The 23,019-nt window shown below is 35.4% G+C and overlaps 1 protein-coding gene across 11 annotated transcripts in view; it reads left to right on the top strand.

The window, feature by feature from the left end:
* Nucleotides 1–314: 314 nt before the first annotated feature.
* ABCA10 (ATP binding cassette subfamily A member 10) overlaps nucleotides 315–23,019 on the top strand; it is a 61,328-nt gene continuing 38,623 nt past the window's right edge. For 8 of the 11 annotated variants that reach the window (XM_070561509.1, XM_008537769.2, XM_070561517.1 and 5 more), the window contains exons 1-11: nucleotides 315–842; nucleotides 1,979–2,104; nucleotides 2,312–2,413; nucleotides 4,200–4,404; nucleotides 6,233–6,397; nucleotides 6,740–6,843; nucleotides 8,862–9,088; nucleotides 13,834–13,975; nucleotides 14,200–14,385; nucleotides 15,330–15,477; nucleotides 20,419–20,587. In XM_070561509.1, coding sequence (XP_070417610.1) covers nucleotides 2,318–2,413; nucleotides 4,200–4,404; nucleotides 6,233–6,397; nucleotides 6,740–6,843; nucleotides 8,862–9,088; nucleotides 13,834–13,975; nucleotides 14,200–14,385; nucleotides 15,330–15,477; nucleotides 20,419–20,587 — 1,442 coding nt within the window. In that variant the 5' untranslated portion in view covers nucleotides 315–842; nucleotides 1,979–2,104; nucleotides 2,312–2,317. Of the gene's footprint in view, nucleotides 843–1,978; nucleotides 2,105–2,266; nucleotides 2,414–4,199; nucleotides 4,405–6,232; nucleotides 6,398–6,739; nucleotides 6,844–8,861; nucleotides 9,089–13,833; nucleotides 13,976–14,199; nucleotides 14,386–15,329; nucleotides 15,478–20,418; nucleotides 20,588–23,019 lie in introns of all 11 variants that reach the window. The other 3 variants (XM_070561510.1, XM_070561511.1, XM_070561514.1) reach the window with 1 other exon arrangement.

Below are 23,019 nucleotides of genomic sequence, written 5' to 3' on the forward strand. Positions count from 1 at the left end.
CTAGCTCATGGGAAGCAGCCAGTACAAGGAGCCATTTAACTGAAGTGCGGTGCAGTGAAGTCTCAGGTGAAGCTTTCTCGTATGAATTGTTCTGATTTCTAAGATGGTTGAGCCTCATTTTCCCTCTCTGTTCAACTACTTTTCTTTTTAATCTGCTCTTTCTTGTCTTGGCTCTCAAATTTTTAATCATTAAAAACTAGTATAGACTTATTCAAAACCATGGGTTTTTTCTTCCTTTTTGAATCTGATCCCCTCTTGCGTATGCCAGAAAAATGGAGCAATAAACAAACACCTCGTGACGTGCTGGGCCAACCATCCATGACTGCACACTCCCTGCAGAATAATCGGATGTGAAGAGAAACCTGGAAAAAATCTCAATTTATCAAGTAAAGAATGTTTGGCAGGCTTTTTACACGTAGACCATGGCCTGTTTTCAGAAGCCAAACTAAATAAAAATAGTTGGTTTTTTTTTTAAGATTGGCCCTGAGCTAACAGCTGTTGCCAATCTTCCTCTTTTTTTTTATTATTCCTCCCAAAGCCTCAGTACATAGTCGTATATCCTGGTTGTAGGTCATTCTAGTTCCTCTATGTGGGATACCACCACAACATGGCTTGAAGAGAAGTGTGTAGGTCCGCGCCCAGGATCTGAATCACCGAACCCCAGGCTACCGAAGTGGAGCATGTGAACCTAACCACTACACCACTGGGCTGGCCCCTAACAATATTAAAGGACGCAAACGTTTGTGGAAGAGTCCTTGAAGGGTTCTTCACTGTTCTCCTGGACAAAAAGAGACCTGCAAATCAAAGCTGCTTCTAAATTCCTCGCTCTTATTTTGCTGACAGTGAGTCAAATTTGTTTCTACCTCTTGCTTTGCAGAAGGTAATTAAGGCAAGAAGTATGCAACCAATGCCGGGCATCTTGATTGACGTTAAAATAGTTATATTGTTCTATTTCTAAATTATTGTATGTTTTATATTGTAGACCTAATGAGTGATTTAATTTTCTAAACTGTTGTATAATATTTTCATGTGATTGTTAAGCAGATTACGTCCACCAGTATTGAGCCATGAGTCGAGGTAGAAGTCACCATTGCAGATGCTTAAATCAGCCTTTCTAATAAATTGATTACCAGTTGTTAAAAAATACAATAATATTTTCATACGGTGGTAAAATGAAAGACTCAGAAGTGTATATAAACATTATTAATTTTTTTTTCTCAGCCTGACACTTCTCTGGATAGTCTTTCGAGAATTTGCAGGGTTTTACTTCTTGGGGACGTGGAGGCACTAGGACAGGTTGCTTTTCCCTGTGGTTTCTTGTTTCTTGTAAGATCTCTCCGTGGGTTGCTTACTGATCTGCTCAAACAGACCTCTACATCCATGAAGTGAAGACTGGTGTTTTAACTCAGAGACTTTCTCCAGTTCGAATTTAGACATTATTTTGGTATTTGGCAGCTTTTATCACAAACGGACATATAGCAAGTTGTCTGAATGTTGTAATTTGTAAACGACATGACAGGTATTTGAATGAACTTAAGTAAGCAGGGCTGTGACACCAAGTGATCGTCTCTGGAATTTCAAGCTGAAAACACAGAAGGATCCCTGTTACATATGCTGACCTAAAATCAATTACTCCAGTCATATTAGCTGGCTAATGTTTTTGGTTTTCATCTGTATGTATCTTACATACTGACTTCCTAAGAGGGCCCCATGAATTTAGAGAGGAGGAATTAGCTCTTTGGGTTCTGAGAATGACTGTAATGTGATTCAACTTTCCTTTACTCAGAAGTTACCTAGATATTAAGTAAGTGTGCAAAAGCGTGCCGTTCAAATTCAGACTGCTTGTGGGCAAATCTCTGACTGAAAAGAAACTGGAGATAATTTTATTCCTGTTATGCTTTTTTTTTAAACTATGTAAAGGGCAAAGCGTTTTTGGATTCTAAACATTACTAGCATCTTATTCACTGATTTACTTTAGATTGCTGTAATGTTAAGACTTCGCAGAAAAAAGTGAATTTTGAGACAAGAGGGGAGAGACTTCCCACACCATCGTCCTCACCTCTCTCCTAGCCATAAGAGCCTGGAGAGAAATACCAGCTGACAGGTACTTTACATTCATTAATACTTCCTGCTGCTAAAAAACTCCTATGGAATGTGTTACTGCAATGTCAAAGAAGGAATTAAATTAGTGTATCTGAACCTATGTTTTCAAAGTGTTCACAAGCTTTTTTGTAATTGGACTTGTTTTGGTCTTTTTTTCTTCTAGTTATTGCTGTACAATATTTACTTTACCTTCTCTCTCAACGAACAGGACAAAATGATTAAAAAGGAGATAAGCGTGTGTCAACAAACGCAGGCCCTTCTGTACAAGAATTTTCTTAAAAAATGGAGAATGAAAAAAGAGAGCTTATTGGTATGGTTGACAATATATATTTTTCCATATTTAGTTAATGCAAATCCATCATGTAGTATTATCTTATCTTTATTATTTGTTTTGTGTTCACAAATTCTTGATGCTAGTTGATTTGGAATTCTAAATACAATATTTTACAAATATTGCAGAATAAGATATAGTGTAGAATAGGATAATATTCATAACCAAAGGACTCATATGACAGCTCCTGAAAAATAAAGTAATAGTTTATTGAATAGCACTAGCCATTCTCCAAATAATTAATCCCCTTGAATTTTGTGGAGATGTTCTAATTTACTCTGAGCCAACTTTGGTGGTGGGGGAAAAAAAGGAAATAAGCTAGACAAAATGAGATAGATTTTTAAATGAGCAGCCCACAGCGCTATACTGGGGGCATTTTGATTAAGACTTTGTTAATTTGTAGGTCTGGGGGAAAAACATCTATGAGCAAAAATTAGGAAACTTTTTTTGGATCTCTTTTCAACACTGTGCTTTTTGTAAACATAGAGTGGTTTCAGGGGGCCAGATCACTGACTGTCAGTGTTTTTGCATTCTGTTGAGTTTCTAGAATAAGGATGTGGACACTAGGGTGAAGAGATTTGCTATATGTTCCCATGAGATATATCTGGGACTGCCTTGGCCATATAGAGGCTGCATTTGGTTTTTGAAATAGCAAGTAGCATTTCGGTGTATGCTAGCAGAGTTCACATAATTCTTTTCATTCTCTGCAATAGCTTTTGAAGCAATTAACTTCTAATATTTCAGTTGTTATATTGACAAAGAGTAAATTTATAATGATCCCCTGCTAGAGTTTTTTAAAAAACTTATTAAAAATGTTTAAAATCTCAAAATATAGAAATATTTGTCCAATGAACTCACTTCCTATCCTATTCACCCACAACAGATGACAACTATTAACATCTTGCTGTCTTTGCTTCATTTCTCTCTACCCTCCCCCTCTTTCAAGATATATGACACTTCACTGCTAAATACTTCAGCTAGCATCTACAAAAATCAAGGACATGCTCTTCTACATAACCCCTAATACACTTCACAAAGGTAGTAATAATGTTATATAATCATTTAATTGCATGTACAAATTCAATTTTCTAAATTTTCTGCAAAATGCCTTTAATTTATTTTACTTAATTTTTTTATTTTGATTTTTTTGAGGTAACATTGGTTTATAATATGATATAAATTTCAGGTGTACATCATTATATTTCGACTTTTGTATAGACTACATCGTGTTTACTACCAAAGTCTAGTTGCCCAAAAACATCTTTTAAAGTTGGTTTGTTTAAATCAGGAACCAATGAGACTAAAGCATATCTTGTTGAATATCTGTGTTCTGTCTTATCTGATTGCTTCTTCATGCTTTCATTTAACTCATTTCTTTACCATCCATATGTCCTGTAAACAGGAAGTTAGATCTAAAAATATGATTAACTTCAGGTTAAATAATTTGGCAAGAACATCTCATATGTGATGCTATATACTTATATTATGTCACATATGAGGGCATATAATCAATAGTGATCTTACTATTAGGGTGCCCTGTTACTAGGTTAAGATCAATGGACATATTTGATAGTATCTCAAAGTCATATGTTTTTGAAATGATGTTTTCTTTAAAGGCTAGATAGTATTCCAGAAAGGAAAAAATTGGAGAGTGAAACGAAGCCGTGCTCAATGACAATACTTTCTGTCCTAAAATATGTTTGAATGTTTCTCACTGTTCTGGACCACATTATAAGTTGGTTCATTTTTCTTTCATTCACTGAAGGAATGGACAATATCGTTGCTTCTTGGGCTATATTTGTGCCTCTCTTCAGAATTCTTCAGAGCTACCCATTTTCCTGAACAGCCTCCTCATGTTCTGGGACGTATGGATCAATTTAATGACTCCGATCTAGTGGTGGCATATACCCCAGTAACTAACATGACGCAGAAGATAATGGATAAGATGGCTTTGGCTTCTTTTATGAAAGGTGTGTTGTCCAGTGGCCAATGTTTCATCATTAGGCAACCTACACATGTTTAATTTGAAGTTTGTTTTGCAAACTGAGTTTTTCAACCCCACCTATGGGTCAGTGGTTCTCAACCAGGGCAAAGATCCTGATTCCACATGTAGCACAGGGGTTAGTGTGGGGCTAAGGGTAGGTGGGTGAGAAGTGAAATAGTTTTAATTGGGGGCTTTTGAATTAGCACATATACCCTTCATCTCTCTCATCTTTGAAATCCATGATGTTGTGAGTCGTTGTGAGTATGATGTATACTCCATAAAGTAAGGCTGGAGTAAGAAACGAAGGTTGGACCCTATCCTAGATAATTTCGCTTTTCATCTCTGGCCACTTTCCCCTGTTTTGTGATTCTTCATTGAAGCTTCTGGAGCTCTGACTTCTGCCTGCCTCCCTTACCCACGTTGCTCATGTACTCTGCCTGACTAGTGTTGATTCAACCCCGATCTCACTCTCTGTGCTTCCTCCATTTGATCATTTACCTCATCTCTTTTTAACTCAGGAAGCGTTTACAAAAACCTCAGAGACTAGCCTTCCTGTGGGCCCAGTGCAAGCTGTGTGCTGCTTTCAGCCTTACAGTCTCATGGCTCATTGGAGTCTACACCCGTAAACACCCAATTCCAGCTACCACGCCAGCCTGTCCCAATTACAGCCCTCTCACGCTGTCTCATTCTACATTTACCTAACTCTTGCTCTTGGGCACAAGTATTCATGTCTGACCTTGACAGTATTTGTATACCTTTAGAGAAAATCAGTGAAATTAGCATTGTCCTCATAAAAGTTTCACAGCCTTATTCTATGTTTGGAAGGATGAGCAGTTTTGAAAGATATAGCCAGTGTACAAATGAATAGCTTTTCTTTTCCATGTAGACATCACCCTGAGTGAGATTTAAACACTGTTAAAATTAATACAAATTTTAGAACATAATACATGAAAGTATAAGAAAGTATTAAAAAAGGAAAGCATAAATTGGATTTCAGAGGTTTCAAAAGCCTGCATTAGTAACAGATTTATTAACCATCTGTTGGGTGGATTTCTTCTGCAGATTGTAAATTCATCCATTACGAATGTTATAAGCTTAATTCTTAGAGAGTGTTCTTGACTCCAAAGAATCTATAGGCGGATTGTAACTGTACTTGTGATTTTTGTACTCTGATTCTTTGCATGCAATTTATTTCTACTGGCATACTATTTTCATGGGGTAGAAATCAGTTTATAATCTTGGCAGGGAAAAACCCCACCAAATTCTCAAGTATTTCTGTTGATTATTTAAAATATTTTTTCTTTTTAATTTTTAATTATTTTAATCACCAAAGTAATAGATAGCCTAAAAGCAAGCCAAGCAATATAAACTTGCATGAAGCAAAAAAATGAGAAGTTTTGCTTTCATTCTAGCCTAGCCACCACTTCCTCCCCTTCTATACCTCTCATTTAGATTTGTGTGTGTCTTTTTAGGATAATATGTATGCACACATACACATGGTCATATATATATATATGTTTCTATATGCATATAGGCACACAAATTCAGTTTTTCCTTACCAAAATGGGAGCACACTAAAAAAATATGCTGCAAATTGGTTTTTAAAAAAACAATACATCATTCACATTTCTTTTCACATATCTACACTGAACTTAGATCAATAGAAAAGACTTTCAGCCCTTAACTTAGAGGCACCTATTTAGGGATAGTGTTTAACACCCATAATTTTATGGAAAACCTAAACAATTGCAACTTGGTTTTGTGTCTTCTAGTAATAAGTTTGTATGATTATTTATGTTTTTCATACATGTCAGGAAGAACAGTCATTGGGACTCCTGATGAAGAAACCATCGATATAGTACTCGCAAAAAAACACCCCGAAATGGTGGGAGTTGTGTTTAATGATTCTTTTTCATATCGGCTGAAGTTTCCTTGGGGGTACGGAATCCCAATTATAAAAGAACACTTGGAATACTCAGGTAACTATGTGAGAATTGATTCCAATCTTTTTTGCTACTTCGTCAAATCCCCAGTTGGGCATGACTGATAGAAACGTTAGTAAAATGAAGAAAAGTAGCCATATACTTTTTATTTCTGAACTTGATCGGTCTTCACTACAGGAAGAATCTCATTATTTTGGCAACCACCCAGTAATATTCTCCTTTCTTCCAGTTTTGCAGAGTGCTTTAAAAATGCTCTAGATTGTGTAATCATAGGCTCTGAGCAGACATTTATTTTACTTTAGAGCCTAAGTTAAAATATTAACTCCAGTAATTGACTCCAGCTCCTAATGATGGGAATATTTTTCTTTTTCCTTGAAGAACACTGTTGGGCTGATCAAGATGAACCTTTTTGTTCCTTGACAACATTCTGGCAAAGAGGGTTTGTGGCTTTTCAAACTGCAATTAATGCTGCAATTATAGAAGTAAGTGCCTACCTTCAAAGACCTATTTTAAATCTTCTGTGTTTTTTCCCTCTCTTCCAATTTCTGTCTCATGCTCTACCTTGCCCCTACACTCTTGGTAGATGATACTTTGCCTTTCACTCTTAGAGAAAATAGAAGCTGTCAGATGAGAGTACCTCTCAACTTCCCAACACAAACTCTGTAAAACTGTAGAACTACTACTCACTACACCCATCCTGTTCATCTGCCCATCCCTAGTGTCCGTCCTCAATTCTTGGGATTTCATCCCTTCCAACATTATTGGGAAAGCCGTGCAATGGGTTTTCCCTTCTGTCTGCTCTTTCTTCAACTTCCCCTTTTAAACTAGATTCTTCTCTTTGAGGTTTAAAACTATTGATTTCTTCACTTATTATCAAGGCCTTCCCTCATTTTCTCCTCAAGCAAGTATTCTAGCTCCTTTCCCTTAACGGCTAAGCTTCATGAAAGGATTGTCTTCACTTAGGCTCAACTCAACTCACTGTGGTTTCTATGCCCACCACACCACCAAATGGCTTTTTCTAAGGTCAGCAACAACTCCCACGTCAATTAACAACTGCCATTTTTCATTCCTTTCCTTAATTGATCGTTTAACTAAATAACATAAGCATTTGCCTTGTTTTCCTTCACTTTTCTCTCCCTTCCTTCTCAGTCTTCTTGCCAGCTTATCCAATTGACACTCCCACTTTGAATCTGTAGCTCTACAGCGTTCTATCCTAGACATTGTTTTCCATCCTATATACTTTCTCTAGACAAAGTCATTCATTTCCATTACTTTGGTTACAATTTATATGCTGATAACTCCAAGAACCCTATGTCAACTTGTACATAAACTTCTTCTGTAAAGGGCCAGATAGCAAATATTTTAGGCTTTGGGGGCCAAACTGTCTCTACCGCAGCTATTCACCTCTGCTGTTGTAACATGAAAGCAGCCACAGACAATACATAAACAAATGAGTGTGACTGTGTTCCAATAAAACTTTACTTACAAAAACAGGTGGTGGGCCAGATTTGGTCTGTGGACCGTAGTTTGTTGAGCTCTGCTCCAGTTCCACATATCTAACTGTTTACTGGAGATACCTACTTTGATGCCTCATAAACAATTCAAACTAATATGTTCAAAACTGAATGTGGGTGTTTTTCTCTAAATGTGACTGAGTCTTTTAAAATTTTCCCTATCTCAGTGAACGCCAAAACCACCCATGTAGTCGACCAAATAGACCTCACCCATTACATCCAATCTCTTGTCTAGCCCTGTTAATTCTAAGCTCAAATCTACGTACTTCTCTTCAGCTTTGCCACCAGCACCAGTCCAAGCCATTATCATCTCCTGCTTGAACTATGGGAGTAGTTTATTTCTCCCTCCTCATCCGCACTCTCCATCCCTCTCTCTCTCTCTCTTTCTGTCTCTCTCTCTCTATCTCTTTATCTGTCTATTTTTACTGCAGGGACCTCTTTTCTGTGCCTCTAATGTACTGTGCTCCTTCTTTCCTTTGCTCATGCCATTTCCCCTGCCCAGAATTTTCTTCTCCGTCTTCAACTCTCCCACACAATCTTTGTTCGGGTGAGATCACAGCCTTCAGCTCTTGGTCTAAATGTCATTTCTTGGGGAAGCCTTCCCTGTTTTTGCTCTCCCAGCACTCTCTGGTTCTCTTTAAATGCAGCTGCTCGATTGTAACTAACAAGTAATTGTGAAACGAGTTGTTTAATGTAAAGCTCCATGAGAGTGAGGAGTATTTCTGTCTGGATTGCTGCTAACTCTCCATCACCTATCACAGTATATTGTGCATGATAGAACCCCCAGGAATTTCTCAAATGACTTTTATAATTACTATCAATTAATACCAAAAGTCAAGATCATTTTGATGATATTAATAGTTCACCATATCTTAAAACAATGGAAATATGCAAATACTGAAAATGAAAAGAAACAAATGTGTATGGTTTTCTAATATATTTTCTATAATTTACATAATAAATTTGTTTCTTAAATCCCAATTTAGGTCACAACAAATCATTCTGTGATGGAGGAGCTGACATCAGTTATTGCGATAAATATGAGGACTTTACCTTTCATTTTTAACAGAGGATCTATAAGTGAATGGTTTATCTTTATTTGTGTAGTTTATCTCTCCCCTTTTGTATACTTTGCATCATTAAATGTTACAAGAGAAAGAAAAAAATTTAAGAAACTGATGACAGTAATGGGTCTCAGAGAGTCAGCATTCTGGTAAGTTAAGATGCTTCCTTACCTGTGTATCACACATTAATAAATAGAGAACCTCTTTAGGTTATAAAAGAAATTAGATGCAGTCACAAGTTTGTCTTGCATGCATTCAATTTAATTAGCTTACCTGGATTAGATTTTAAGATGCTGGCAGTAGACAATAAGTAAGCTTTGTGCTTATGCTTCCCTGAGATGAAGAAAAAAATATGTTTGTATTAGTTAACTCTTGCCGGGAAAATGCTGCATAAAAAATCACCCCAAAACCCAGTGACCTCAGACGACAATCACTTATTCTTCTTGTTTGTCTGTGGTGTAGCTGGATTTTGGTGGATCTAGTCAGGGCTTGGCTGGGCTTGGATCCAAAGTGCAGGTTGCATCCAGGTCTGTTCTGTGTGTCTCTCCTTCTCTTCGGGTCAGTAGGCTGGCTGAACGGGTTCTTCTCATTCAATCACAGAAGTGCAAGAGGGCAAGTCTCACTATGCAAGCACATTTCAAGCTCCTGCTCATGTCATATCTGATACAATCCCTTTGTTTAATGCAAGTCATGCAGACAAACCCAAATTCAGAGGGCAAAGAAGTATATTCTGCCCACCACGAAGCCAAAGCAAGTCAAATAGCCAAGCCCAAGATCAGTCATATGGGGAATTATGCTCTCTTCATGGAAGTGAAGAGGGGGAGAAGGAAGTGAAAAATTTGAAAAGTAAACTAATTTACCACAATATTATTGAAGCCAATTCATGTAGCTACTCAATAAAGATATTCTTTGGGTGGCATTGAGGACTAAATGAGGCAACGTGTTTAAGCTACCTGGCACAGACTGTGCCTGGTGCTTGTAAGGTGCATAGTAAAATGAATCTGTCTGTCTGTCTCTTTCCCTGAAATATCTCTATCCATTTATCTATTGCCCTTTTCCTGTAGACTTTGACATAACATATAATAATAATGGTAATAATAGTGAACATTGAGCTTATTGTATGCCAGGGATCACTCACAGCTCATGGTGCTGTTATCTCCAATTTATAGGTAAGAAAACCAAGGCACAGAAAAGTTAAGATATTGCCTAAGAACCCCATTCTTTTACCTACTCTGCTGCATAACTCGGAAATATTAATAAAATAAAATAAGTGACTAGGGGATATTTTTCCCTCAGTAGAAACAGCTGTTGGTGGAATGAGCCAACAGAAATGCAAACCCTATTGTCTTTAGTGTTTTTGAGATAAGTATTACATTTGGATCCAATTTTCTAAGTGCCCCAAATTGAAGTAAAACACAGAAGATGGTTTTCAAGAGATAGAACTGTGCAAGGTAGCAGGGTTTGCACTGGCTAGAGATTTTTAAAAATTAGTTAGTGTTGCATCAGTTATTGGGGAGAGTGTTTGTGTAAGTATGCTCGTTACCCCTCTTTCTCTTCAAAGACAAGGAAAAGAGATTTTAAAAATGAAACAATATGCATAAAAAAGTATGGTTTTGGCAATTTAACCACCAAGACAGCCCCAGTAGCAGATGCAGGCATCCCAGGTATTGAGGTAAACTGCTATATTTCTTATAAAGCCCCCACTCCTCTTGTTTATTTTACTGTCTTCCACTTTCTCCTTGATCAGGTATAAATTTTGCTATAATCTCCTTAACTCGAAAAAAACTCAAGAATGCAGAATTCCCAAAGAATCTTAAGGGTAATTTCTCATATAAAACATTGTGAACAGATCATGAAAATTATTCATTGTAATCCATTTCCAACTGTAGATTTCTCTCATATGAAATTCTAGTAATTTCAGTTCTGTGAACCATAATTATCTTAAAAATTAAGAGAATTTGGTTTAAATACACATGAATTAAGATTAGCTCTTATTGGGGCTAATTTTTTTAAAATGGTGGAATAGAAGAAAAAGAGATAAAACATGATTAAAAACAGAATTTTTTGCTTAACTTTTTCCTTTATTAGTTTTCAACATAATTAACTGTTTCCCTAACAACCTCCAAAGATGACTAGTTTTTTAAATACCGTTATAAATTGATGTACGTAAGTCTAGTATGTTTCAATCCATTGTAATTTCTATTCTTATTGAAACTCAAATTGTCCTATCTTTGATCAAATGGAGCCGCTTCAGGCTGATTTCTTATTCTTTTTGAGAAAATTCTAAGTAAGATTTTTTATAGGTTCCTTTCTATTTTGCATGATGCGATACTCCTGTTTCTTTTAGTTGGAAAAAGTGTTTCAAGAACATTGTATGCTAGAAATATTCTTTACTATTGGATTGATCATTTTTTCTAGGCTTCTTCAGCAGACAGAGATAGAAGAATTATGTATATTCTACATTTTATATATAGAATAACGTACACACATTAAAGATAAATGTCTTATGAGTGCATACGGATACTTACAATTCAAATGTAGCACTATAGGGTTTTTACTTAACCTCTCTCACAGTACAACTGTATTTCCTTTCTTACGCATTGAGAATTCTGGTTCTCCAGGAGAGAGATAGAGAATATTAGAATTAGAATATCCCTAATTATTCATTTGTTTTATCCAGAAGTACCTATACTACACTCTAACAATACCAATAGTACTATTTCAATATACTAACTGAAAACAGTTAAAGTAGTTTTTTCCATATGCTCTCCCCAAGTCCCCCAATTTTTTGGAGTTGTCCTATATCTCCATCGACAGAGTATATACCGTACTTTCTCCTTTTTAAACATCGTTTCGTCTTGGTTCTACAGGTAACTACAGTTTTATTTAATTAAACATTTTATTTTGAGTAGATTCATACTCAGTTGTAAAAAATAATTGGAGAGATTCCAAGGAGCCTTTACTCAATTTCCCCCAGTGACAACATCTTGCAAAACTATCGTACGATATAACAAGCACATTATTGATATTGATACAGTTAAGATGCAGAGCAGTTCCATCCCACAGCGATCTCTCCTGTTACATGATTATAGCCACATTCAACTCTGTCTTCCCTATCCCCCATCTCTAACCCCTGGTAAGCACTAATCTGGTCTCCTTTTCTATAATTTTGGCATTTCAAGAATGCTGTATACATGGAATCATATACTATGTAAGCTTTGGAGTTTATTTTTTTCACTCAGCACAGTTCCTTGGCATTTCATTCAAGTTGTTGCGTGCATCAACAATTCATTCCTTTTTATTGCTGAGTACTATTCCACAGTATGGATATCTCTCAGATTGTTTAACCCTTCAACCTTTGAATAAGATATGAGTTGCTTCCAGTTTTGGAAGTATTGCACTTTTTGGGATATTACAAATAAAGCCGCTACGAGCATTCACGTCCAGGTATTTATATGAAGATGTTTTTATTTCTCTGGGATAAAGGCCCACTGGTATGATTGCTGGGCTGTATGGCAGTTTAGTTTTATAAGAAACTGCCGAATTGTTTTCTAGAGTGGGTATACCATTTTATGTTCCCATCAGCAAAGTATAAATGACAAAAGCCTGGATTATAGCAAATAATTGTATTTGACTTGGTGTATGCTTTTAAGCTTATACTGGAATTTATATAGTCTCATGTTCTTATTAATTCATTGAACATAAAAGTTGTCCATTTTTTTCTCATTTGTTTTCTTCTTCTTCACTAATCGTTATATTCCATGCTTTTTTTTACCTCAATCTATGACCAGCTCTTTCAAAAAATACTTTTAATTATTAGAGTAGATATTTTCACAGATGAAAGATTTACCCTACCTTCAAAAATGAACTGAATAAGATTGTAGGGTATTTAGATTTATAAAACATTTTTAAAATTTCAAATTAAGTAAGGAAAGCATGAGAAAGTTAGGAAAACCATAATCAGTTACATTTAGTGTTCATATACATGAAAATGCTATTTATTTGTGTGTTAACAACTTATATATATGTACTACAAAAGAGTATATGAAAGGTTTTCAAATGCATTATCAGTGCAAAGTTTCACACTTAAGCTGAAGGCCCTATGTAAATCCAGAGAGTACTTGGCAGTTTATTAGTGTTTTCATGAAAGGTTAATTTTTAAAAGTGAGAGTCCTTTTCCTTTGTAAAACACATCTTTCTGTCTATTTCCACAGATTACAGAAGCAACCATGTTTTGAGTACTGTGCTATTGGGCCACTGCTGTATAGCTTGAACCCCCATGACCCCTTTCGCTTTGTTTTAGTTTTGTATTTCCTAGCAGACTGTTGTGTTCTGATTCTTAAAAACAATTCATTGAGTGGCTAATGTCAATAGCCATATAAGAATAAAAAACGAAATGAGCTTTACTTAAACCACAGAGATTTCAGTCAAACATTCAGAAAAATTGTATACCTTAAGGAAGTTTGGTATAAGAGAGTTTAAAGGTGAGATGATTAGTTTTCCATTGACATTTATGTAGTCACTTGACTACATAATTAACTCACTTGACTAGATAATTAAGATTATCTAATTATATTAATTTTAAAATTCATTCTACAATTGTAAAGATAATTATGGTAATGGTTAAGCTAAAGTCTTCATGTGCATTATCTCATTTATCCTTAGAACAACCATGTGAGATAGCTACCATATTAACCCCATTTTGCAGATGAGGGTGAGAAACCATAAATAAGTTGCCATGATCACACAGCTGGAATGTACATAGCCACAATTTTATAGTAAATTTGACCCTGGTATGTTTGCTTTCAGAACTTATATTAACCGTTTTGCATATTGCTTCTCCAAATATTTGTGAGCATGTGACATTTGGAATTGACACTTATTTCTATCCTAGGCTCTCCTGGGGATTGATGTATGCTGGCTTCATTTTTATTATGTCCATTTTTATGGCTCTGGTCATAACATCTATCCAAATTATAGTAATGACTGGCTTCATGGTGATATTCACACTCTTTATCCTATATGGCCTGTCTTTGGTGAGTTGGCACACCATATAGCTCTTAATCTGTTTCAGGTCTCAGATATATGAGCAAATAATGTTTCTTCAGGATATTACAATGGTATAGTCACTAATTTTGTAAACTGTTTTCTCTATGTTTTGAGAAAGCTTTTTTGGCAATGTGAGAAATTGATGACTATTGCTTTTCCTGATTCTCAGAGGAAAAAATATACCAGCTACCAATCTTCTTTCTTCCTTCAGATAACGTTGGCTTTCCTCCTAAGCGTGTTGATAAAGAAACCTATCCTCACCGGTTTGGCTGGGTTTCTCTTCACTGTATTTTGGGGATGCCTGGGATTCACGGCACTGTTTAGACAACTTCCTTCGTCGTTGGAATGGGTTTTAGGTCTTTTCAGCCCTTTCGCCTTCACTGCTGGGATGGCCCAGGTAAGAACATGATGATTTCATCATCTTATTTATAAGATTTTCAAAATTATCAAAGAGTTTATTGCTTCATGAAACTTGTTGATCAATCACCCTGTAGTTTAAGAAATTTTGCTGTTAGAAAGCTAAATAAACAAAAGAATTTTTTAATCAAAGTAATAAACAAAGCAGATAGATCATTTGTAAAATCCTAGAAAATTTAAAGAAGAAAAGGAATTGCCCATTATCTGACCGCTCAGATTTATGTCCCTATTTAAAGAGGCAGTAAAGTGTGGAGGTTATAAGGAATGAGTGAGGCCAGATGGCATGAATGAGTTTCAGCTCTACTACTCAACAGCTGGATGACCTTCGGCAAGTCACTTGACTTCTGTGGCCTCACTTTCTTCTTCTGCAGAATGGGGATGTCAGCAGAACTGACCTCATGGGGGTCATTGGGAGGACTCCCGTGCTATTATAAGTGTATAACACTAGAACAGTGCCTGATACATGCTATGTGAACGTTACCTATTATTTTTATCTTTAAAAATAATTTCTTTGAGCCTTCAGCACATTTAATATTTTAACGTTCTGCAATATCTTATACTTAGCATTTTTATGTTCCCTTTAAATGGCTTCTAGTTTCACTGCCTACTCTGAGTTTCTCTTCCCAGAATCTGTTATTTTTGGTGGCTCATCCACTTCTCCAAATCCTCTCCTTTAAAACTTCTGTGATAATCAGTCAAATTTCTATTTTTCAGTTGTTCTACTTTCTCATATAGCATTTCCCACTTTTGTGACCATAATTTTATTTGTAAAAAGTAACCCTACTGCTAACAACTTTACTGTGCATTTTTGAAGAAAGGGATATTAAAACATGAATTATATTGATCTAGGGAGCACCATTTTTTAAAACTCTAGTTTTATAGGTTCATCTAACTTTTATTTTATTTTATTCTTTCTAATCTCAGATTTTGCATCTGGATTATCACATGGTTGGTGCCATTTTTCCTGATCCCTCTGGAGAGGCGTACACAATGATAGTTACTTTCTTCATTTTGGCACTTGATACTCTGCTCTGTTTGATATTGACCTTATATTTTGAGCGAGTTTTGCCTGGTAAGTAATAGTGTGGTTAAAGTTGAATTTAAAGCAATTCTGTTTCTTCTAAGGTGATGTCTAAATATTTGTTTACTTTGGTTTAACAAGCATTTCTGATTGCAGAAGAAAGGAAGAAGTTTCAAAACAATAGAATTTCTTCCTGTTCGTCTCACTGTTTTTTGGTCTGAACGTAACTATTTTGTAAAAACATTTTAATTAAAAATAACTTGCATTTATTCTGATTTTTATCTTTTATGAAGGTACAGTGTGTGTGTGTGTGTTTTAGCTGGGGAGAGGAAAGGAAATAACTAAAACAGCGATTGGCTAATGCTGCTTTTTAGTGCTTGAATTGAACTCTCTGATGTAAGATACTTCATTCAATAGTTCTTGCCAATACTTGGCTCTAGCAAACTTTTTCTTTTGAATCTCAAGAACGTAAAGAGGAAACACCATATAAAGTTGACGAATGGCCTCTTCTTTTCTTCCTTCTTGTGGGAAGATCAGCCTAACAAGAATCCTTTCTATAGTGTTTTAAAAATTAATAAAATAAACTCCATAAATGACTTTTAAATAATTATTATGAAATTCCTATAAAGTATTCATATATAATCCCAGAAACTAATATATTTTTCTCTTTTGTCTATAGAAAAACTGGAAATTTTACTCATACATAATTCCTTCTTACTTGTCAGAATCTGAATATTTCTACCCTTTTCACACCATATTAATTTTGGTATCTTCCTTTATCTGTTTTCTAATTCAGGTATCTATTTAAAAAATATTTACAGTTTTCTTCTCAACTTTTGTTTGTTTCATGTTCTTTATCTCTATTATACTATTATTTTAGGGTTTTATCACCTATACCTCTTATTGGTTCCATTAATAGGTAAATGATTTCTTAAAATTAAATGAAATTTCTTCTTTGAACCAAAAAGTAACATATAATGTGTGTAACTCATATAAAACCAAGTTAACATGCATCCTTGCCTTGGCACAGGTCACAATCAAAGATTCAGTACTCTAGTGTCCAAATAATTGAAAAAGTTTACTGCCATTTTGAAAACCCACAAAATGGAAATTAAAATCCCATATCTTATCTCCCCATGTATGCACTCACTTTCGTTCACACACATTGCAAGGGCCTTAAAAACTTCCTTTTCTCTAAACCCTTAAAAGTGTCCCCAAATAAACTGAGGCTTGGATCTTTATTTTCTCATCATCTTCATCCTTTTGGAATTCTTATTATCTCTTTTACCCATCGTTCATTACCTTTTGCAACATAAATCAAATCAATTTGTTTCTACTCTCTAGGGCCAGGAACCTAGTAAGTAAAATCAGAATTCTTTCTAGTGAGAGAGGAAGGCATAAGCTTATAATACTCCAAAGTTGGATTTTCCCTCTCACAACTCTGTGCCATATCACATATTTGTCCTATCCTAATGTCTTGAAACTGACTTAACACTCTCCTTTAACTTTTTTACATAGAATTAAATGTCTATTATATTCATTATTTATTTCTTGTCTTTTATCTGTAAGTCAGAGAAAAGTCTATAAGAGTGGAAGTCCCACGAGGGAAGAGATATTTGCTTTTTATTTCACTGATATCTCCAGGCGTCTAGAACCGTGTTCAGCACATAGTAGTTACTCTATAGATTCCTGGTGCATTAAATAAATGCAGATATTTGTCTTCCTATTTCAACTTTCTTCAAGACAAGCAATGTGTGTTTTTCCATCTGGAGACTACATGGTGCACAAGAGACTCTCAATAAATATTTAATGAAGGAATGCAAGAATGAGCCCTTTCTTTCCCTCAGGTTCAAATTAAACAACTATTTCCTCTTTTCCTCTTCCTCCTTCTCCTCTTCCTTCTTCTCCTTCTCTTTCTCCTTCTTTTTGTTTGTACGTAAGTCTGATTCAATCTCACTTTCCTTTACTTGGGTACAATAAGTATTCTTCAATCCAATTTTTTATAAACATCTTTCAAATCTACATTTTTAGAGTAGGTCATATATAAATATTTTTACATTTATAATTCTTTTTCTGAACCAAAGCAAACCAAGAATTTCCCATGAAATTGATACTAATTTGATATCGGTTTTCATCTACCTATTTAACACATAACTACTTATTAAAGCCTATGTGAGTGAGCAGTTTGTACCTTCAAGGCTTTCATAGTTAGTGCTGGAAATACTTATGTAAATTAATAATTAAATGCAGTGTAGGAAGTGTGATAAGAGAGGATACCACAAGTTTCTATGATAGGGTAAGTCAAACATTGATGGGTCAGGAAAAGCTTGGAAGAAAGAACTTCAACTGCATTTAAAGGATAAGTAAGTTTACCTGGTGGACAAGAACGCAAAAAAGATTTTGTAGTTGAAAGAAACAGCATGCGTGCCCAGCAATGGGAAACGAGGTAGTGTAAAAGAAATTAAAAGTTGTTAGGTAAAACTGGTACATAGTTTGCGTGTGAGATGTGGTTGTAGTGTAGGAATTATTAACCAGCTAACAAGAATTACAAGAGGAGATTTTTTTTTTTTTTTTTGAAATACACGACTGTGCGTGCTACGCACAGGGTGGTAAAGATCCCAATGATTCTGAGGCTTACCTCCAATTAAGTCCCTCTGTACATGCCTGCTCATAGGTCACTTGATAGGTCAGGCGCAGAATTTGGGATTCTGTCCTCTAGGGCAGTTCAAGTATTGGTGATGATCCTTGACAAAGTTTTCACTTGTTTTTGTTGAAATGAGAAAAGAGATGTGAAATTTGCTTATATACCTTAATTCTTTAGTTTGAAGTTATCTTTTGTATTATGAGATTATAGCCTTTCTCTATCTATATATTTTTTTTGCTGAGGAAGATTAGACTGAAGCTAACATCTGTTGCCAGTCTTCTTTTTTTGGTGAGGAAGAGTAGGCCTGAGTTAACAACTGCACCAATCTTCCTCCACTTACTATGTGGGTCACCACCACAGCATGGCTGATGGGTAGTATAGATCTGAGCTCGGGACCCAAACCCGAGAACCCAGGCCACTGAAGGGGAGCATGCCAAACTTAACCACTGGGTGAATGGGCCAGTCCCTATATCTATATTTTTATAGTGAAAATATTTTTTCTTTTTTTTGCAGTGATGGTCAGCACAGATAGTAAGTTTTTTAATTGTCCTTAATTAGCACAATATGTTTATTTTCAAAAATATTATTTGTTGAAGAAATCGCAGAGCCTTAAAACCACAGGAAATAGAGACAGACTGAAATAGTTCACATACGATTTTTCACTGCTGAGATTTGTGTTTTAGGAGGATCGTTCTGGCTGCTGTTTGGAGGATGGGCTCAAAGCAGTTGGACACTGTTGTAATAATCCATGTCAGAGAGAGAAAGAGACCCAATTAAGGTGTCAGTGTAATACAGAGGGAGGACAGACCCAAGAGATACTTAGGTTATAGGAACAATCTGATTTGGTGGTTAATTACACTGAGCTGGAGGAAGTGAGAGACGGGGAGGAGATCAGGATGGCTCTCATTTCTGGCTTTGGCTACTGGGCGTAAATAAAATGCCACTTAACCAGGAAATAACTGCTTGGCAGCAAAACAGGAGTATAAAAAATTTGTTCAATCTTAGACATATTTTAAAAAATGCTATCATTTCTATAAATAAAACGAATTTATTTCTCAGTTTTAATTTTTCCCTCTTAAAATTTTTCCTTTGCTTTTTCACAGTGTTATTACTCTTTCTGGCTAGTTCAGCTCTAGGTGTTTTCACATATTTCATCTTTGAGCATTTGTGCTCTCTCACATTATATCTCTAAAAGCCACGACACACTGTTCTTTTCATTTTTCTTTTCAAAGACACTCAATTTCTAGCTCTACCTTTCCCATATATTTATCTACATGTCTCCAACACTTTTGTTTTCATAGTTCCAGAAGTCGCATGTTGTTGGATCTCTTCCTTTCAGCTCTTCTTTTGAAGTGGTACCTGCTCAGGTTTATCCCTTTATAGTACAGCAGCTTTAAGTAACAGCTTGTTATGTAATATTACTTTTGAAAACTACGTGTTCTTTTAATTATCCTATAGACTCTGAAAAATCTATTAAATTCCTTCCTCTATGACAAATAAATTCTTGTTTTATGGACATATCGATAAAATACCATCTCATTTTATTTCCTTTGATTCTTTAGATCCACAGCTGAACTTTCTAGTAATTCTCCTTTCTTACCATTAAAACATAAGTCCATTTAAATGTCAAGCAATTTTTAATTGATTATACTTGCAATTCCTTCTGCCTTGGAATGATATGAACTATCTCTTGTTGAAAATCCCTGTATAATTTCATGAAGTCATAAAAAGTTAAAGGATTATCTGTATATCTAGTTGAAAAAAATACATAAAATAAAACATGTAAAGATGTGGCAGAAACAGTTTGATTTGTGTTTCTTTCATTTTTCTAATGCATTTTTAATTTTCCCCATGCTTCCCACTTCTGATCCCTTAATTTTAATTTTTTTCTTTTCCATACTCTTTTCCTAGAAGTCAACAGTTAACCAGCCTTATATCTACCTTTCTTTTCTTAATAACTTAATTTTTCTGCTTTGTTTTATTCTTAGAGCTCTGAAAAAGGTTGACTTTTGATTTATAGGGACTGATATACTCATTATTTTCAATGTTCATTTTTCTATATTATCAAAATAATATTTCTTCATATACTATGGTAGGAATAAATTACAACTTTATCTTCTTTGATAAGCTCTTCTATTTTTATGAACCAGAGCTGAGAATTTATCAAAGACTAAAACACTGTCTTAACTTTAATATCCCTGTAAAGCTTTACTTTTAACATTAAAAACATAAATTCCCAACATAATAACTTAAATTCAAAGATGATATTAAGTTACACTAGGACAGAAGTCATTCTTTACTGATGTGGTATGAGTGATTCAATATGCAATTGTGTCTTGATTGATTAGATGAAGACGGCCGCTGGCATTCACCATTGTTTTTCCTAAAGACTTCATATTGGTCCCAACATCAAAATACTTATCATGAAGTCTTTGAGAATGAAATAAATGCTGAGTATTTCTCTGATGACTCTTTTGAACCAGTGTCTCCAGAGTTCCACGGAAAAGAAGCCATAAGGTAACTAACAAATTGTGTGACTACGTACACATAGGTAAAAGCTTGATAAACTACGCTGCAAAGGGCCAAGCACAGATCAAATGTTGTTATAGATGATGTGTTTTTGAAAGTTCCTTTCTTTTAGGTATTTCTACCATCACCTTAAATTTCTCTCATTCATCATTTTAAAAGTAAATACTCTCAGCAGCAAAATTCAGTAGCCCTAATCATTTTCTTGTCCTTCACTTTCTATTTTCTTTCCCAGCCATTTATACTGTCCTCTCTGCATTGTCTTCTACTACATACATACATACACACGTATATGTTGTGTATGTGTACGTATGTACATATATGGCATTTTGGATGTATAATACACACACATTTTTCAAACTTAGACTATCTGCCTTTAGAGAACGTATGGATTGAAATTTTGAGATCAAAAGACTTCATAACTTACTAGCTTTGTGACTTTTTGCTAAACTATATGAGCTCTCTAAGCTTCATTTTCTTCATTTCTAAGAAATGTGTAATGTAATTCCATAGTATAATGCCTTCTTCTTGGGTAAATTAAAGAATGATTGAGATAATTAAGCAAATATGCTTGTTACATAATGAGAACTGGATAAATGTTGGTTCTTTATCTTTATCCATATGGGTTTGGTTGATTGAAAGGACATAGAAATAAGAAATAATATAGCAAGAAGTGTCAGTAAAAGATTTTAAGGGAAACCATGAAGATACGTAGACAATGACTGCCTAATTCTTAACACCATCATAATTTAGCACATATTTTCCTAGGTGTTTGCTTATTTCTTTGAAGGAGATTATTGAGAAATACTCTTAAGTGGCATTCCATTTATGTGAGGTTATCTTTTGAAAAGTGCATTCTGAGGAGAAGATAAAGCATAGTGATTACATTGTGGCCTATGGATTTAAACCACCTGGTTTGAATCCTGGCTTTGCCACTTGTTGATTGTGTGATCCTAGCTAAGTTACTTAACTTGCCTGTGCCTCAGTTTCTTCATCTAAAAAATGGTCATCACAATGGTACTAAGTTTGTTACGAGATTAAATGAGCTACCCCATGTAAAGCTTTTAGAGTAGTCCCCAGCCCATAATAGGCATTCAAACAATGTTTGCTGTTAGGAATATCCCAAATATATGCAATCAGATATACCAATTCACATACTTTGAAACAGTTAGGTAGAGGTGATCAGCAAAAGTCTCTGAGAAAAGTGGAAAATGAGCAGGGAGACAAGAGAGGAAGGAGAAAACTATAACCTGACACTTCAGAGAGAAAGTACTCTATTCCCTGGAGTTGAGGGAATGCCTCAGTTCTACCATATTAGTAGTCTTTCAAGCTCTATCTTCTACGTGAAGACTTCGATAGCTATTCCAGTTTATCATGTTCCTTACTACTAACTTTCATAGTAATTATGTTGACACCAGAAAATTTAGCTAACTTAACAAGCTAAATTAGGACTGAAAAAACACATTAGTTCCTCCTTTTCGGGCCAAAAGTTCACCTTTTAGTAACAGAATTCAATAAATGCCCAGAACCTTGACTCTGACTCATATTCATCCAGTGGGCGATGGAGATGGGTACGGTCGTGTGGTATGAAGAGAGGTCATTTAGCTCTCCCAACTAAGTGGTTGCTACCAGTCATCCTATTCATTGGCCTTAGATTCAATTTGCCCTTAATGTTTTAAGATAAATTGAGTATACTCTCAGGTAAATATGACAGCTGTAGCCTGTCTAAACCTGAACACCGTGTCATCTACCTTGACGTTCCCTCCATCTATACTTAAGGACCCGACATCCTTCAAACCAGGTCCTCTTTGATCATTCTGGAGCAGACTGTTTCTCTTGGCAAATTAGTTACTTTATTCATTTATTCACCATTCTTTAAGCCCTCTGCTAGAACTAGGATTCAATGATTAGTGGCAGTCTTTAACCTCAGGAAGTGCAGAGTCTAGAGGAAAACAGGCATTTAAATAGATAATTAGTTAAAGGAGTGGTAGAGATGGACACAGAGAATTAAAGGAACATAGAGAAGGATCATCCAGCCGAGCCTGTGTGGTGGAAAAAGGTCAGAAGGAGATGACTCTTGGGGTGAGTCTTACAGAAAGAAAATGTTTTGGTCACATAAAGTGTGGTGGGGCATGTGAAGCTTCTTCCAAGCAGGGGACATGGCATGAGCAACATAGGCCAGCAAGAAACAATGTATGTATCTAGGGAATGACAAGAAACTGACTTTTCTGAGCTCAAAGTACAAGGCTCAAAGAGGGTGAAGTAAATCTTAAGAGGTAGGGACTAAATCAGATCATGTAGAATTTTGTTTGCCAAATTAAGAAGAACAGACTGTCTTGTATAGTGTGGAGAATCACTGAGAGATTTTAAGGAGGCGAATTAGACAACCAGACCTTTGATAAGTCACTTTCATAGCTTTATGG

Source organism: Equus przewalskii, chromosome 10 (assembly GCF_037783145.1).
Source record: "Equus przewalskii isolate Varuska chromosome 10, EquPr2, whole genome shotgun sequence".
NCBI lineage: Eukaryota > Metazoa > Chordata > Mammalia > Perissodactyla > Equidae > Equus > Equus przewalskii.